The sequence below is a fragment of the Parambassis ranga genome, chromosome 19 (assembly GCF_900634625.1).
Source record: "Parambassis ranga chromosome 19, fParRan2.1, whole genome shotgun sequence".
NCBI classification, from domain to species: domain Eukaryota; kingdom Metazoa; phylum Chordata; class Actinopteri; family Ambassidae; genus Parambassis; species Parambassis ranga.
Genome location: NC_041039.1, coordinates 4,866,286 through 4,883,204, shown reverse-complemented (window position 1 = coordinate 4,883,204; position 16,919 = coordinate 4,866,286). Strand labels below are relative to the sequence as shown.

The window sequence follows — 16,919 nt, the reverse complement described above, 5'->3', positions numbered from 1 at the left end:
TATACAAGGTAGGACTCTTTATTACTAGAAACACTCTATAGTCATTTAACATGTTAGGGAGGTGGATGCTGTTGCCAAGACAACATACTGATGCAGGGAGACCACAATTTACACATTCATTCTTTGATTTATTTTAGTATTATAATCTGATGAAATAAAACAAAGTAAAGTAAGTAAAAATTAAAAAAATAAATTTAATTAGACACTGCAGGTTAAATAAAATAAAAATAAAATAAAGTTAAAACACTGGTAGTTAATTTTTTTGTAATATTTATTTAAGTATTCCTTGCTAACTGTTTGAGCTACTTCTATATGCAAGATTCAGCTTTCTTTTACAAATGAATCTTTCCGTTTTTTCATCATTGTGAAAGCAGTTATCCAGGACCCAGAAAGCCTCACACAAGACTGACCCCATTTACAAGCTGTGCGTTTCTTCTTGTGTAATTACATTATCTCTAAAAGTGCAGTATACTTATTCAGCTACTACTACAGCTACTATACTCAATAAAAAGAATCGATCCTAAGGTCGTCAGGTTTGTAATGTTGCGCTACACATTGATTCAGTTGTTAGTGTTAGGGGCCGTTTAACACGTCTGCAGAGGTAAACACTGAAGCTTGTGCTTTTTTATTAGCAGTCTAAACAGTTCATTCCCGTTGCTCCATCACTGTACTCCCACCAGCTCTGTGATTGGTGGGGCAAACACCATCAGTTCCTGGTATTTGTTGAAGAAGAGGTGCAGACGAGACAGGTAGCTGTCCTCCTGGTAGGGAAGCTTCTTCTCTGTGAGATACTTGGACACAACGGGCTTCACCTGCAGAGGACAGGGAAGTAAGACACCTGGACAGATGAATTTGAAAAATGATTTGTCAAGTTCTTACCTTTAAACACATATTGTCTGACAGAAAGGGGAAGAGATGGTGCTCCACGTGGCAGTTGATTAGTGAGTGCCCAAAAGTCCAGTCCAGCAGAGGATTACGGGGCAGGTTTAGGACTCCGTGGGTCATCTGGTAAATCCTCTTTGGTCGCTGGGTTGGAGAGAACATGGGAAGGCCAATGTGCTGCAATTAGAGATAGTACAAAATGACTATAAACAGTTAGCCAGGATAGTTAGCCACAGTGAACTTGAGATTTTTCAGGCCTTGGGAGATCTGGAGGCAAAATGACAGGATATTTGTTCATCAGTGTATAAAACCCAAACCAAAGGTTACCCTCGGTCAGCAAACACTGACTTCAAGGGGAGAAGACAGGATACTGGCCAAAAACAACACCAGGAGACCTGGGAATACAGGTTTTAAAGTCCAATCCCACAGCAAGAACAAACACTTTCCCCTGTTAGATCTCTGACTTCAAGAACTCGTGTTTTCTAATCCATCTTCACACACTTTGATCAGAACAATGTACAATGACCTGCAGGACTCAGGCTCTGAGAAAATCATGCATGAATTGTTTCTCTTTATCCCTTTTATTTGCTGACTGGTCTGAACCGCATGAACACAATGCTGCATTCAAAAGGCTGTGTTACAGGATATGCTGCCATGATGGTTCCAAACATAAAGAGATCTGTGAAAGGTGGCAAATAAGGTCCACAAACCTAAACGCAAGGGAAAAATATCACCTCAATCTTCAAAAATAGAAAAAAAAAAAGTTTTTTTGGACTTTTCAAAAAGGCGAAAATGTCATTAATTGCACTTCCTGTATGGTAACCAAAAATCTAACCTAAAATCACTTTATAGATTAAATAATGTGATATAAAATGCACCACTTATGGTTTTATATTTTTAGTCTCTTTTCAAAGAAATTGATCCCTGGAACGTTTTTTTCAAGGTCTCGTTTTCTCACCTGGAAAATGTTGACGTGGATGTATGGTACAGAAAACATGGCCCTGCACACCAGCATACAGAGCAAAGCACCGAAAGGCGACCTGAACCCTGACACATTGATGAGCAGCCAGTACTGTGAATACAGGCCCAGTGATACCATCAGCACCGTCCTAAGGATGTGGGCCAAAGAGTGTCCTTTGAGCTGAGCTGTGGACAATCAGAAACCATGTGAGAATACATTGACACCATGATGAGACAGAGGCAAGATAACACATAGACTTGAAGAAGATCTGAAGGTAAGAAATGTGTCTCAATAATCACATTTAATGTTGAAATATTTGGGTGAACTGTCTGTTTAGTGCTTTGGTGGGTCTTACCGATCGCAACAAGTGGTGTGATGATGGGCACAGCCAGGGGGGCTATGAACAAGTAGATGGTCCGAGGCAGGAAGGGGACCTTCCACACACTGGAATCACCTAGTCCAATGACATTAGTGTGAGCGTGATGCATCTTGATGTGGCCCTGTATGCCGGCCCGCGCTGAGAAGGAGCCGCAGACCTGTTTGGACAAACAACTGATGTAGCTCATAAAACAATCAATGAAAATTGCCTAGAAGGAAAATCAATACAGTACTTGCACTTATGCTGTAATGTATGTTTTTGTGTGTGATAAGCAGATAATAGTTGGCTCAGGGCAAAGGACACCAAGGTCATGATATTGTTTTGGTGTTCGACAAGCGACTAAGCCATATGTGAGTTCATAAGTTCGCTGAACTGACTGCTGCTCATTATCAAAGAGAACTTTAATAACTGTCGGTCACATTTCTGTTTCCAGTTCACACTAAGGAAATTATTTTTATGACTTTATTGGACTATGATGACACAATAAGGGCTGATGCCTCAGCCTGCTTTACTATCACTTTATAGGTGAGCCCCAGAAACCTCACTTTGCATGGACCCTCATTATTCCCAATCTACCTCCTTGCACAGACTCAGAACTCTGCATGTCCATCCATCCATCCTCCGAACCCACTTTGTCCTGCAGTGCAGGGTCACGGGGGGCTGGGGCCTATGACTCAGCATGTCTTATCAAGCAAATGTGGTGTTGGAAGTTTGACATAACTCTTGAACAAAAATATGTGTCCTCCAGTGGTGGATTAATTATGTACGTTGAGGCAAGAGTTGTCAACATAAAGTTTAATGATCCAACATGGCTGTCTCCTGTTTTGGTAAATACAGCCATTCTCCTTTCTCCCTGCTCTCCCTCCTCTCACTTCAACAATCGCATGCATGAGCATGTGAAGTTACAACTTCTAAGTTTAAAGGCTGGAAACAGGAGAAGCCTTTGGACCAGCTCTGCTAAAGCAAAATGTTTATTGCAAAACAAATCCAAACCCTCAGTCCTCCACCACCGTGCTTGACAGTGTGTATGAGGTGTTTCTGCTGAAATGCTGTGTTTGGTTTTAAGCAGACATGGTGGTGAGCATTAAGACCAAACAACTGTTTTGTTTCCACTTGTAAATAATGTTTGTCACTGTAGAACTCCAAAGAGTTTGAAATGGTTTTATAAGTGTTTCCAGATTGACACAGTTGACACAGTTGCTTTTCTAACACCATTGTTTATGTCTCTCTTGTCATTGTGTTAACACCCCCCTGAATGTTCCAGAACAGCAAACTGTCAAAACGTCTGTTTTAGAGGTCTGTACACCTGCTGAGGATCGATTCATCAAGGACTGATCATCAGCAGCACCTGCTGCAGCTCACAAAATTTAATCCTATGGAAGCAGTAAGGCCCTGCTTATTGTTCATCTGAGGTTGTATTTGCCTAATACTAAGACCCACTACAGTCTGACTGTACATACAAACACATAGACATTCATAAGGAGAAATGCAAATGCACATGTAAGATAAACAAATAGTAAATAGTTTACTCCAAAGAAAACATTGCCTTGGGTATATTTTATGATCAGTTTATTTTTGCACATCTCACCTCGATAAAGAAGATGGCCCAAAACTTTCCCCAGGCCTGTGACTCGCTCAGCGCCCCGTGGCTGGCCAGATGTGTCCCTTTGACGGTGATGACAGCGTGAGCGACACCCATCAGCAGCATGCCTGCTGTGAACCACACACACCGATAGGAGCCAAGAAGCAGGAAGGCTGAAAGACAGAATACAGGAAATAAAACAGGACACAGGATTTATTTTTCTAAATTTTCTAACAAAACGGCTTGGTTAGGTTTGAATTAAAACACATACGACAAGCCAACTACATCAAACTTCTCCACCATTTTCTACCATGGTGATGAGTCCTGCCCTGACCCTACTTGCTCTTACTTTGTAAACTGTACCCTGTATCATTGATATTATTGGTGCCCTCTGGTGGCTGTAGTGACTGGGAGACTCACAGTAATGTGTGGCTGAACACACACCCATCTGTATGTGAGTCGCTATGACGATGGGCTGAAAGAATGAAACTTTATCTGTCACCGGAGGCGCTGGTTCTCCCTGTGTCATGACACCACAACAACATTACTGTGCTCTGTTTGTATTTACATCAACCTGCTGCCCAGGAAGCCATTTATATTTGTCCGTAGCAGACATTCTAATAATAACTGCAACACAAACGGTGAGTGAAACATCTTAGTCTGTCACTGCAGGGTTTAAATAACACCTTCTCTCCCTATCCCATTAAACTGGTGCTAATTTGAAGCACCTTCTATTTCAAAGCAGCCTATTTCGAGTTGATAAGTCAGAAGCTCTGTGTTTCACAATGGCATGCTGCTCTTCAGCTGTGCTCTCTGACTTCTGTGGGAAGTATTTATACACCGGGTCAGCTCTTAAAGGATTTATTTGAGGAGAAATCTCATGAAACAGCAGTTAGAAAGAATGATCCACATCTACATCACAGATTAAGTCAGAGCCAGGTGTCCTGTGGAGCAGCTAAAAGCTGTCAGAGCCAATGATCAAGTGACATGAGTCACAATAGGCCGGCCTCCTAATTGAGGTCAGTAGCTGACCACCAGTGACCCACATAAAATGGGACACCATGAATGTGCAAAATAGGACTGACAGCAGGCGTGATGGTTTGTCCTTCCAAAATAAAAGCTTGTTTGAAGAGGTTATGGAATGAAGAGATAAGAGAATTATTCAACATAAACTACTTAACTAGACGCAAAGAAACAATTAATGTACGAATTAAAGATATGACTTGTGCAGTGTTTTGTTTTTGCAGTGGTACAACAAAGCAAAAGAAAAAAAACCCACAAAACAACTACACAGACAAACAAAATGACCACACAGATAAAAATGTTCACAGAAAAAACAAAAGGATCTCAAACGCAAGCAAAAACAAACACAAAGGCACACAAATGGTCATAGAGGATACAAAATAACCATAGGGACACACAAAAAGACACAAAACAACCACACACTGAAGTAAAAACATAGACACCAAGCACAAAGAGACATAAAATATACACAGGGGGCGAAAAACAACTACACAGTGACATAAAATGTTTACAGAAGACGAACACAAAACAAACACAGACATAAAAATGTTCCAAAATGACAGATAACAACAGTAAAGAAACAGAATGGCACAAAACAAAGAGACACAAAACAATCATAGAGCTATGACAGATGACAGAAAACAAGCGTAAAGACACAAAAAGATACAAAAGAACCACAAAGGGACACAAGTGTTTACAGAGGATGAACACAAAACAAGCACAAAGACACTTAAAACGACCATAAAGAAACAAAACGTCCACAAAATAAAATATATTATCATCATATAATCAATGACTAGATTAAGTTCGTAGCAAATATATAAATAAAATAAACTCAAAGGTGACAAAGCTTTGTAATGTGTATCACACCCAATGTACAGTACCAACAACCTGCAAGACTATTTACAGTCTGAAGTTCTTACCGGGCAGCAGGCAGAGGAATGCTGCTCCCAGGATGCAGCAGTCGACTCCCCTCCTCTCCCACCAGCTGCTCTCCTTCACCATCTTTTGCACCAGCCTTGTCAGCTCCATCATCAGTGACTCCTTCTCCACCTCCTCTCTCCTTGTTCCTCCATTCTTCACCTCTGAATCTCCCCTCCACCTGATCTCCACCATCCTCCCATCACCTCTGTCCTCCCGGCTTTCCCTCCACTCCTCTGGCACATTCTGCATGCTGATGACCAGCTGAGAACAAAGTCACCATGCGGTCTGTGTGTTCCTGTGAGCAGCCGGGGCTAAACACTGCAGAAAGTCCAGGTCAAAGTTAACATTGCAAAAGCCCTAATTGGTGAGAAGCATTGTGAGAGAAGCCCAGCCCCCTTTGCTGCTGCTTCTAGAGCCTCCTCCTCCTTCTCCTCCTCCTCTCTTCCTTCGTTCTCCTCCTTGTCAGCTGACTCCTCATGTGGTCCAGCAGCAGTGGAATTTATTGTCCTGCGAAGATGTGAGAGAGTGCCCTGCAATGTGGTGAATCCAAAAATCCTCCTCACACAGGCTGCAACTGAAAACGGCACAGCTCATAGTCGACTCTCTTTCTCATCTCTGGTGTCTCATGCATTTTGCATGTGGCTCAGACCCCCCCATCTGCTCCTCCCTCTGTGCCCCCTCCCATCTCTGTAACCTTGGCAAACGTCCTGGGAAAGCAGAGGGTGGTGAGATAAAGGAGGCTGGTTAACAGTGGCTGTTCTTCGCTCAGCATGCAAGGCTCAGCATGAGAAGGAGATGCTGATGTGGAAGAATGTATGTGCTGTGTTTATGGGCTGGTGCAGGTGACAGTAGATCAGTCAGTATCTGGTGTCAGTGCTGCTTTTATTCTGGAGGGAAGCCAGTGTTCTGGGCTGGAGGCCATGCTGACTGCAGCGTGCTCTTTAAAAAAGATACCAGCTAAGTATTTTTTAGTCCAAAGGACAGCAGATACTGCATAGCAGCAGGCTGTCTGACGGCTATACTCTTACATCCTGCAACAGTCTCAGCTTGTTGTTTTCACTTGACATATAGAAATTAAAGTACACAGAGTTCAAGAACAGGCTGAAAACATACAAAAATGTGTTGTGTCTTTCTGGTTTACTTAGTAAACTCATTTGTTTATCCTAGTCCTTGATAATCCTAGAACATAGAGAGATATCTTGAATGGGCATTTTTGATAGTTAAACATATATAAACATGTGAAATTACTATACAGGGATGCCGAACAAGCATGAATAACATTAAAAACACAAGCTCCTGAGTTTCCTCTGCAGTTCACTGGACTCTTCCTCAGAGATAGGGTGAGGAGCTTCATCAATGGGACGTGGTTAGGATGTCCCCATGAGTGCCTCCCTGGTGAGGTGTTCTTGGTGTGTCTTACCAGGCGGAGGGTTCAAGACATGTTTGAGGGATTATCAGCTATCAACTGGCCTCTGTATTCTGGAGGAGCTGAAGGATGTGGCCGGAGAGAGAGGGAGACACGAGACAACGAGAAATGGCAGACACATAGCTATACAGCTACAACTACAACAGAAATTTACACACAATCATTACACACAATAACGACTTCCACTTTATTTTATTAAAAGATAATTGCATTTGTGTGTACATATTTTCTGGTCATACATGATACAAAAACAGATTTTTTTTTACCAACATAAAAATGTGAATTTATGCTCAGTCACACAGCGGCAGACAGACCTTCAACGAAACCAAATCCGCCTCAGAGTAACCCGAGATAGCAGTGTTATCTAGCGCACACTCATGTAACCTCGCTGTGACACCATATTGTTGTTACTGTTGCGACAGTGTTTGCAGAGCAGCAGTCACTCTCCGGTTCATTCATCACACACATACTGCAGTCCAACACGGACCTGTACAATGAAGACATAATACGCTGAGCATTATACCATTAATACGGTATGCAAAGATAATTATTGTAACAGTGAGGCTGCATTTCAATGGAAGACAATCCATACAAACACAATGCATAACCGACCGTTCTTGTCTTTATATATGTGGCAAGTTTTCATAAGTGGTTATGACTTCTTGAGATCCACTGATATATGATATATATGAATAATGTGGAATTCAGGCCTCCAGCTCTTATGTTGTTGTTATGTTTCCACTAGATGGTGCTGTCAGTAAGTCCAGTGGTTATCCATCCTTTTTTTAACCTGCTTTGTCCTGGGTTTGTCAAGGGTAGGCTGGAACCTATCCCAGCTGTCAACAGACGAGAAGGCCCCAGTGTTTATTACCTCTGATGAACAGCTTTTTAGATGCATGCAAAAAAAATATAAAAATATTGTTTTTATATTATATAATATAATATAAATAAAATATGCTGAGTTTTAAAGCTCTGTGTCTTCAATGGTCTCTGGTTCATCTAGAGTGTCTAGACGCCGCTTGCAGGCATCCAGTAGTTTCTTTCTAGGGCCTAAAGGGATATGAATGCTAGTGAGGTCCTGTTCCGAACACAGCAGCAGAGCCTCAAGGTCAATTTTTTCTCTTCGGAAGATGGTCATGAACTCGCTGAGACTCTGAGAGGCTAGAAAGGTCTCGAGAGGATTGTTTTCTGGTTCCAGGTCCTCATCTAAGCTGGCTTCTTCCTCCTCCCAGGGCAGCTCCTGCAGGTTTCTTTCCTGCAGGCTTAAAGCACTGCCGATACTGTCCTCGTCAAAGCTGGGTGAGCGTCGAGGCAAGCGTCCGCGCAGGCGGACATTAGGTGCTCGGCCCAGAGGTTCGCTCCCTGCTACGCTACCCTCATCCCGCATTCCAATCCCGAACATGCCTCCGCTCAAATAGTTTCTCCTGAATACCATGGTGCCAAGCCCGGGTCTAGTGAACAGGGAATCACGGCCAGAGTCAGCGCTGATCTCAGAATATGCAGCCTCATGTAGACCCGGGTCACTCATGGCACGTGACACGGTATCTGCATCATCATCAAGCTCCCGAGGGAACATGTCGCGGATGTTTAGACGTGGCCGCTCTTTGGGGTTGGCGTAGGTGCCCTGCTTGAGGAACATCACATCGTTGCCAAGTTGTAAGCCAGACAGCGAGCGCACACTTTTTCTTCCGTCCTCATAGATCTTGAACGTACCATCAACCTGCTTCTTCTTCTCTAGTTTCTTCTGTATCTTGGCCTTTCCCTTGGCAGTTGAATGCAGTGTGGCCTAAAGAGAATTAGAGGGGTTAAATTAGGTTTCCTTTGGACAACGTAAGCAAGGACGGAAAATCCACATTATCTCTTCTTTACCTGTGAGTATGGCATGTTGGAGGTGACAGTGTTGAACTTGCGGCTCAACGTGCTGCTACTCGTGTAGCTGGACAAGCTAATAGCATCCAGGTTGTCTAAAGCCGCTGACTCCTTCATGAACTTCCTCTCCATGCGCTCGCGGTGCTTCCTCTGGAGCTTTGCACACTCCTTGATCCGGCGCTCTGCTGCACGAAACGCCCTGTCCTTGAGCTTGCTAACCAACTTCGGGTTGAGGGTGATCTGCTTGGCTGCAATGGAGTCCAGGTAGCGAACGCATTCCATGTGACCTTTGGTGGCAGCCATGTCCAGCGGTGTGTGGTAGTCATTGTCCAGACACCACACATTGGCACCGAAAGCCACCAGGAAAGACAGGCAGTTGGGGTGGCCGTTGGCAGCTGCGAGATGAAGTGGGGTGTTCCCCCAGATGTCACATTTGTCTGGGTCACCACTGGGAGACAGAAGAAAAGAAACCACGTTGAATTTGCAAATATAATCATGTTCACGACTGTAGCGTGACTCCTGCAGTGATGACCTGTGTTTATAATCCAAATTGCAGTAAATCCCTCCTCTTCCTGTTTCCCATCTCCCACATGACCAGGCCCTGATCAATAATTGAAGCACTGCAGGTTAAACATGACTGAGGTAACTCCTGCATTATTCATCCCACACACCCATAGTCCTTTTTTCACAGACACCCGGCTACACCATTAACCACACACCCCGGCGGTGTCACCACCTTTATCACCACCAACCCTGATTTCAGGCCCTGTCACCTGGGCAGGCTCAAACATCAGAACATCACAGCTTTGTTTGGCTTCTAGTTATCTCACTTTGGGGCTAATTAGGAATATCATATTCCAATGTATCAGTGCAGAATCACAAAACAGCTATGAGTCACAGGTGATCCAACACAAATAACTGTGTTTTAGTGCAAAAGGTGGGTGGAGTCGCACAGGGAAAGCTCAAAAAACATTGTTTCTTTACTTCATGTAGAACTGCTACAGACACTTTCCAGATTATCAGCTTTTGTGTTGCTATAAATCACCACAACTGCATTACGCAGACTTTGTGAATAAGAGCTGGTCTAAAACATTTCACCACTGCAAGGCATGTGTGTTAAATGCAGCTTCTTTCTGCTGGAAAGATGCCGTTGTCAAAGGCTTTATGTCAACCACTGAATAAAAAACACATAACAGTCTGCATAGGAAAAGGTGCAGGACACCGCCCAACACCACAAAGCTTAAAAAGAAGAACAAAAATACTGCTTTAATTTTTGAAGTTTTGGCACTTTAAAGGACGTTCAGGAAGGCACACAAGAAATGGACAAATCCAGAAGATAGCAGGAAGCTAACAGGCTAAGACAAGAGAGTATATATTCCTCTTAGTATTCAGAAGTTGATCTGTGAATCACTTTGTATTAAAGTTTAAATCTAGACATGACAAAAATGCAAACTTGCCACATGTTAGATAATCCAGTCCAATCTCATATTAGACTGGAGTATCTCACCGTTTTTACAATGACAACAACATCTTCGTCCATCTCTCTGACCTTTGCAGTGCCCCCATCTTTACTGCACGCCTGATAAACCTGCTAGCAGCTGCATGACAAACATCTCACAGTGTGAATCAAAGGAGCTGCTTTCATATTTGCTGCAACTTAATATCACCTGAATACCTCCTTGAATTGTAGCTGCAAATGATCCAGCTTTTCGCTCTCGCTCTCTCTCTCTCTCACACAGACACACTGATTAAATATGTGAGTTATCACACATCAGGACACACTCTGTCACTCTTTCTTTATCATGACATCTGACCTTTCTCTGTAATGAGGCTGTTAAAATGTATAAAGCCCTGCAGCACTGATTAGATGGTGGCGGCAGGAGCAGCTTTGTCTTACATATAAAGTCACCCTCTCTCTAAAAACAGTGGTTTTTGAACTACAAAATAAATCATTTTACTTAAACTCTAAACCTATTTAATCTTTATTAATTAAACAATTAATAGTGTACATTAGAATTAAGGATTAAGATGAGTTAATTCTTACTGCTGCTGTGTGTGTGTGTGTGTGTGTAGACTCACCCTCTCCCCACGATGAGCCGCAGAGCTTGCAGGTTTCCGTGGTAAGCCGCCCATAAGGTCGGCGTCATCCCATCCTCGTCCGGTGCGTTCAGCTCCTTCCGTGTGGCCTCCTTTAGCACGTCCAGAAAGCCGTCCCGGGCCGCCCGGTGGTACCGGTCGTTCATGGCGGCTCCTCAGGCCTTATTTATTCTATGCTCGGTTCCATGTGCAGGGTGGAGTTAAGGTCAGTTCAGTCCGGGATGTGGAGGGTCCGGACGGCCTGAAGCGGCACGAAGCGGCAGTCCCGCTGGTTGCTATGGGAGACGGACACAAGGCGTGCTGGTTGTCATGAAGGGGGGCGAGTCATCGTGTCACCTCGGCCCCGCCCCTTTCAGCACAGAAGCTTTTGCAGTTTGTTTTTGTTGTTTACAGAAAGGTTGTTTATATTTATTAGTTTACTGATGTTATACAATACGATACATTGTGCTGATGTTGTAAAATCAATCAATCAATCAATCAATCTTTATTTATATACCACTTTTCAAAAAATAACATTTGTAACACAGTGCTTTCCAGAGGTACACACATGCCATATACACACACGCACACATCTCATTCAAAACAACTAAGGAAATATTTATAATGAAAAAATAAATTGAACATTAAAACACTAAAGCCAACAAGAAAATGAATATGATCACATAAACCATAAAATAGATAAACCACATTGAGATACAACAGCTGAAGATACAATAAATACGTTAGTAAATAAATGGGCATGAAGATAAATTTATTAACAAAGAAAGATATTTTTATATATATCCACATGAGCTGCTGCCATACACAAGGATTGTGATAAAATGACTCCTAGCCTCCTAGAACTAGTTGAAAGGGCAGTATCAGAGAACCTGATAGGTCTAGCTTCTCATAATAAGGACCATTAAAGAGATTTATAAACCAATAAAAGGATCTTATAATCAGATCTGAGGCTGATAGGTAGCTGAAGACTTTAGTTTATTATTTACATTTTTTTATGATAACATAACATAAAAGCTTTTTTTTAAAAAAAGTCATCATTCACAGTTTATATCATATTTCTATTTTATTTCATTCTTCAAAGGTCTAACCAACAAATGAAGTGAGAGTGAAACTAGACTCAGCTACAGCCGTTTATCAGTTATGCTGCTAGAGTCTGAGCAGTGATAAGCTGAGGACACATTTATAAGTCAGTTCCTGGTGTGACACTGCCTGGCACAGGGCCCAGCTCATATACTTTAAAGTAAAACTGCGTCCGTCCGAACAACTTGGCTGTGGGAGAAAACAGACTAATCTCAGGTCTTTGTGAAGAAAACCTGGTTTGTGTTGGTGCTCAGCAAGTGAATGAATAAGTAAACACTATGAGTTTGTTTTTCCTGTGAAAGGTGTGTTGACCACACCTATAGTGTGGGAAGAGTGGGGCTGCTGATTGGAGGAGGATCTCTCTGACGCATGCCTTCACATGTTGAACTGCAAGATTTCAGAACAAACACTGAATGGAAAGGACGAACTGAAGAGCGTTTATTGGAAAAAAAATATGGATCTAGATCCTATCTCACAGGTGAACTCCTCCTCCTGGGGGACCCATGAGAATCCCTCCAGTGAAGAACCAGTGGGCAACTCAGATAATCAGATGCAGGACCCAAAGCTAGATCTGGTGGTGGTGTGGGTCCCCAGCGGGAGGCGCCTGATCTCAGGCCTGCTGGGCCTGAATGTTGTGCTGCTGGGAGCTGCCCTGGTAGCAGGCCAGACTTTCAACCCTGAGGGCCTGAAGCACAAGGAGCCCCAGATGTTCCTCCTACTGCTGATGGGGGTTAGCCTGGTGTGGACGCTGTGGTACGTGCTGTGGGCCAGGAAGCAGTCTGGCATCTGCCCACATAAAGACCACCACGCTGGCGGAGTCACAGTCATCTGTAAGTTGTGTGTAATATTTAAACCTTACAGTGTGTGTCTGTGCTCTGATGTCTCCCTTTTGTTTTGTGCAGTGGTCCTTATGCTGTTTGCTGCCTTCAGCCTGCTTCTGTTCATCTGCAGAGTCGGTTATCTGATGAGTATGAGGGAGTGCAAGCCTGCAGCCACAGTGCTCTTCCCATTCATAGAGGCACCTTTTCTGGCTCTGCAGGTTATGACTTTGTACACAATCTCTCTCTCTCTCTCTCTGTGAAGACTTTATGTTAATCATTCTGCATACCTGTGACTGTGTGTTTTTTTTCTTTTAGACATATTTACTGTGGGCTCACTCCAAAGACTGCATCCACAGACACAAGATAATCACCAGGTACATCATTCTGTTTGTTTGGGAGAAAAAAAACCTTAGTAATGAAGCTAAAAAGAAAAAAAATAAACATGTGTTTACTACTGCGTCCCCTCTTACTGCTTCCATAGGATTAAACTATGTAAACTGCAGCAGGTGCTGCTGATCATCAGTCCTTGACGAAGATTAAGAATCCTTTATTAGTCCCACAATGGGGAAATTGCAATTGATCATCAGCAGGTGTACAGACCTCTGTAAACAGCCACTATTTGGAGTTCAACATTCTACAGTGAGAAAGATTATTCACAGTGTCATTCACCTTGTGTAGGTCCACAGTCTTGTCCCTGACATCCTTGGAAAGCTCTTTGGTCTTGTCCATGGTGACGAGTTTGGAATCTGGTTTGATTGATTGATTGCTTCTCTGGACAGGTGTCTTTTATACAGGTAACAAGCTGAGAGGGCTCCCAGTGTCCTGTAGTTACAGTAACCTGTATAAAATACACCTGGGAGCCAGAAATCTCACTGATTGATGGAGGATCAAATACACTGCTTAAAAAATAAAGGGAACACTTAAAAAACACAATGTAACTCCAAGTCAGTCACACTTCTGTGAAATCAGCCTGTCCAGTTAGGAAGCAACACTGATTGTGAATCAGTTTCAGCTGCTGTTGTGCAAATGGAACAGACAACAGGTGGAAATGAGAGGCAATTATCAAGACAACCCCTATAAAGGAGAGGTTCTGCAGGTGCTGACCACAGACCATTTCTCTGCTCTCATCCTTTCTTCCTGATGTTTGCTCACTTTTGCATTTTGTCAGTGCCCTCACCCCTAGAGGTAGCATGAGGCGGTGTCTACAACCCACACAAGTTGCTTAGGTAGTGCAGCTCATCCAGGATGGCACATCAATGCGAGCTGTGGCAAGGGGTTTTGCTGTGTCTGTCAGCATGGAGCATGGAGGAGATACCAGGAGACAGGCCAGTACACCAGGAGAGAGGGTGCCATAGGAGTGCAACAACCGAGAAGCAGGACCGCTACCTCCCCCTTTGTGCAAGGAGGAGCAGGAGGAGCACTGCCAGAGCCCTGCAACATGACCTCCAGCAGGCCACTAATATACATGTTTCCACAAGTGGGGCTTGTGCTTACAGCCAAACACCGTGCAGAGCATGACCGGTTTGGTGGTGGGTCAGTAATGGTGTGGGGAGGCATTTCTTTTGAGGGCTGCACAGCCCTCCATATGCTAGCCAGAGGAACCCTGGTTGCCATTAGGTACCAGGATGAGATCCTCAGACCCGCTGTGAGACCATATGCTGGTGCAGTTCCTGCATGATGAAGGCATTGATGCTATGGACTGGCCTGCCCGCTCCCCAGACCTGAATCCAATCCAGCACATATAGGACACAGACTGTGCAGGAGTTAACTGATGCTTTAATCCAGGTCTGGGAGGAGATCCCTCAGGAGAACATTCACCGCCTCATCAGGAACATGTCCAGGCGTTGTAGGGAGGCCATATAAGCACGCGGAGGCCACACACACTACTGAGCCTCATTCTGACTTGTCTTGAGGAATTTCCAGCCATTACACAGCCTGTAATGTGATTTTCCACTTTCATTTTGAGTATGGTTACAAATCCAGACCACCATGGGTTAATAATTATGATTTACATTGATAATTTTTATGTTATTTTGTTCTCAGTGTATTCCACTATGTAATGAATGAAGATTTTCAACTTTCAAAAAGTGAATTAGTGTATACCTTTTTTGAAATGCATTTTTCTGCATCTTTGTTAGTGGGCAAACTTGCAGACTCAGCAGGGGGGTCAAATCATATTTTTCCTAACTGTATGTGTGCAATGTCTTTCTAGCTTCAGAAGTGATTTGTCTCATTTGTTTTTAATTACATGCAGGTCCGGGCTGATTGTGATCCTCTCCTCTGACCTGCTGCTGTGGTTAAACGCTGTGACTGAAGACACCATCCATCAGGAGATTGAGTTAGAGAAAAAAGACCAGCTTGACTTCAGCAACATGAACTCATCTGAAGCAGATGGCTCTGCTTTGACAGGTATAGGTGGACACAACAATACAAGCCACCCCTTTGAAAATGTCATTCTTTTTTAATCAATAATCTCAATATTTTCTATGATGTGTGTATCAAGTAAGTGTCTGCTGCTGGGTAATTGGTGGTAATTGTGATTGCGTTTTATATTTGCCTGCAGGAAATTGGACTTTGTGTCGGTGCAGTGCAAGTGCAGCCTGCTTGGCTTTCAGGAAAGGTTATGAGATCCTCTATCCCTTCAACATTGAGTACTACCTGATGGCAGGATGCATGATCTATGTGATGTGGAAGAATGTGGGTCGCAGGATGAATCCAGACCACCATGCCACTCAGAAACTGACCCTACACATCGTTTTCCACGGTGGGATCATTTATGGCATTGTGCTTGGTGTTGTGGTTCTTCTCACAGGTCTGGCCGTCTTCATCCTCTATCAGGTTTGGGTGAGCCAGCAGGAGCAACGTCTCACTGCCTTCCTTATATTTTATGGCTACCATTTAGCCGTCATGCCTGTCATGTCTCTGTGCTCCCTCGCTGGGATGCTGATTCACAGGCTGGAGCGGAGGGTGCAGGAAGGAGGGCACAACCCCACTCGTAGCCTAGATGTAATACTTCTAGTAGCGGCAGCTCTGGGCCAGCTCGCCCTGTCCTACTTCTCTCTTGTGGCAGCCCTGGCTGTGGGGACGCAAGACACACTAGGGGACCTGGATCTGTCCTACTCCTTGCTTAGCTTGCTTGAGCTTATCCTGCAAAACATCTTCATCATTGAAGGCCTCCACAGGCACCCCAACCTCCTCGCCAAGAAAAAGAAGAGGAAGCACAGCAGCATTTTCAAGGTACCTATATTAAATCCCAGTGTTTTCTTAGTTAAATTGAAAAAGCATTTGTTTACATCATAAACTGCCCCACAGCCAAAGAAAAAGCTTCAAACACAGGAGAAAAGGAAGGCTGACATTTCACTGCTGGAGGGAAACGCATCAGCACCCCCTGCTATCCGGGAGCATGATGGGAAAAAAACCTGGACCAAAAGAGCCATCCAAGAGATCTGTGCTTTCCTTATCCTCTCTAACATCATGGTAATGTTGCACATTTCAGAACCAGTTTGAAAAAACATTCCTTTATGAATCCCATTGATGTTTCATCTCCCTGCAGCTGTGGGTGATTCCTGCCTTTGGAGTCCACCCGCAGTTCGAGAACGGTCTGGGCAAGCAGTTCTTCGGCTTCACAGCATGGTTTGTGCTGGTGAATCTGGGACAGCCGCTCAGCGTCTTCTACAGGATGCACTCTGTGGGAGCTTTAATGGAGCTGCTCATCTCGGCGTGACAAGTGGAAGCCATATAACTTTATACACCATATCAACTTGCTGCAAGTCAGCTGATCAATCTTATATTATTGGGTTAACAGATTTTGGGGTGACACAAGTGGACAAAATATTGACTTTCTGACTTTGATGTTGAATTGAAAATGCTATATA

At 43.7% G+C, this 16,919-nt stretch overlaps 3 protein-coding genes across 3 annotated transcripts; 1 reads left to right on the top strand and 2 right to left on the bottom strand.

Annotated features, from left to right (window-relative positions):
• Positions 1 to 253: 253 nt before the first annotated feature.
• Positions 254 to 6,000, bottom strand: fads6 (fatty acid desaturase 6). The gene is made up of 6 exons (XM_028431402.1): positions 5,751 to 6,000; positions 3,811 to 3,977; positions 2,199 to 2,379; positions 1,841 to 2,028; positions 880 to 1,059; positions 254 to 812 (listed from the first exon to the last, which is right to left on the bottom strand). The coding sequence occupies exons 1-6, from the start codon at positions 5,998 to 6,000 to the stop codon at positions 663 to 665; spliced, it is 1,116 nt and encodes a 371-aa protein (XP_028287203.1). The 3' UTR covers positions 254 to 662.
• Positions 6,001 to 7,690: 1,690 nt separating this feature from the next.
• LOC114452299 (Usher syndrome type-1G protein homolog) lies at positions 7,691 to 11,399 on the bottom strand. The gene is made up of 3 exons (XM_028431544.1): positions 11,126 to 11,399; positions 9,047 to 9,494; positions 7,691 to 8,963 (listed from the first exon to the last, which is right to left on the bottom strand). Exons 1-3 carry the CDS (start codon positions 11,287 to 11,289, stop codon positions 8,142 to 8,144), a joined length of 1,434 nt encoding a protein of 477 aa, XP_028287345.1. The 5' UTR covers positions 11,290 to 11,399; the 3' UTR covers positions 7,691 to 8,141.
• A 1,201-nt stretch (positions 11,400 to 12,600) lies between these two features.
• On the top strand, positions 12,601 to 16,887 carry LOC114452487 (proton channel OTOP3-like). Its single transcript, XM_028431819.1, has 7 exons — positions 12,601 to 13,053; positions 13,126 to 13,262; positions 13,360 to 13,418; positions 15,299 to 15,453; positions 15,608 to 16,281; positions 16,357 to 16,521; positions 16,598 to 16,887. Exons 1-7 carry the CDS (start codon positions 12,603 to 12,605, stop codon positions 16,766 to 16,768), a joined length of 1,812 nt encoding a protein of 603 aa, XP_028287620.1. The 5' UTR covers positions 12,601 to 12,602; the 3' UTR covers positions 16,769 to 16,887.
• Positions 16,888 to 16,919: the final 32 nt, after the last annotated feature.

Bases quoted from the DNA above. Each gene is read 5' to 3' on its own strand.
- fads6 (XM_028431402.1), bottom strand. From the start codon at position 6,000: ATGCAGAATGTGCCAGAGGAGTGGAGGGAAAGCCGGGAGGACAGAGGT. The intron at 2,380-3,810 runs GTGAGATGTGCA...TTGTCCAAACAG, and splicing joins GGGCCATCTTCTTTATCGAG to GTCTGCGGCTCCTTCTCAGC. The intron at 2,029-2,198 runs GTAAGACCCACC...GATTGTCCACAG, and splicing joins CACACCACTTGTTGCGATCG to CTCAGCTCAAAGGACACTCT.
- LOC114452299 (XM_028431544.1), bottom strand. From the start codon at position 11,289: ATGAACGACCGGTACCACCGGGCGGCCCGGGACGGCTTTCTGGACGTG. The intron at 9,495-11,125 runs GTGAGTCTACAC...TCTGTCTCCCAG, and splicing joins CGGCTCATCGTGGGGAGAGG to TGGTGACCCAGACAAATGTG. The intron at 8,964-9,046 runs GTAAAGAAGAGA...AATTCTCTTTAG, and splicing joins CCAACATGCCATACTCACAG to GCCACACTGCATTCAACTGC.
- LOC114452487 (XM_028431819.1), top strand. From the start codon at position 12,603: ATGTTGAACTGCAAGATTTCAGAACAAACACTGAATGGAAAGGACGAA. The intron at 13,419-15,298 runs GTACATCATTCT...AATTACATGCAG, and splicing joins AGACACAAGATAATCACCAG to GTCCGGGCTGATTGTGATCC. The intron at 15,454-15,607 runs GTATAGGTGGAC...ATTTGCCTGCAG, and splicing joins AGATGGCTCTGCTTTGACAG to GAAATTGGACTTTGTGTCGG.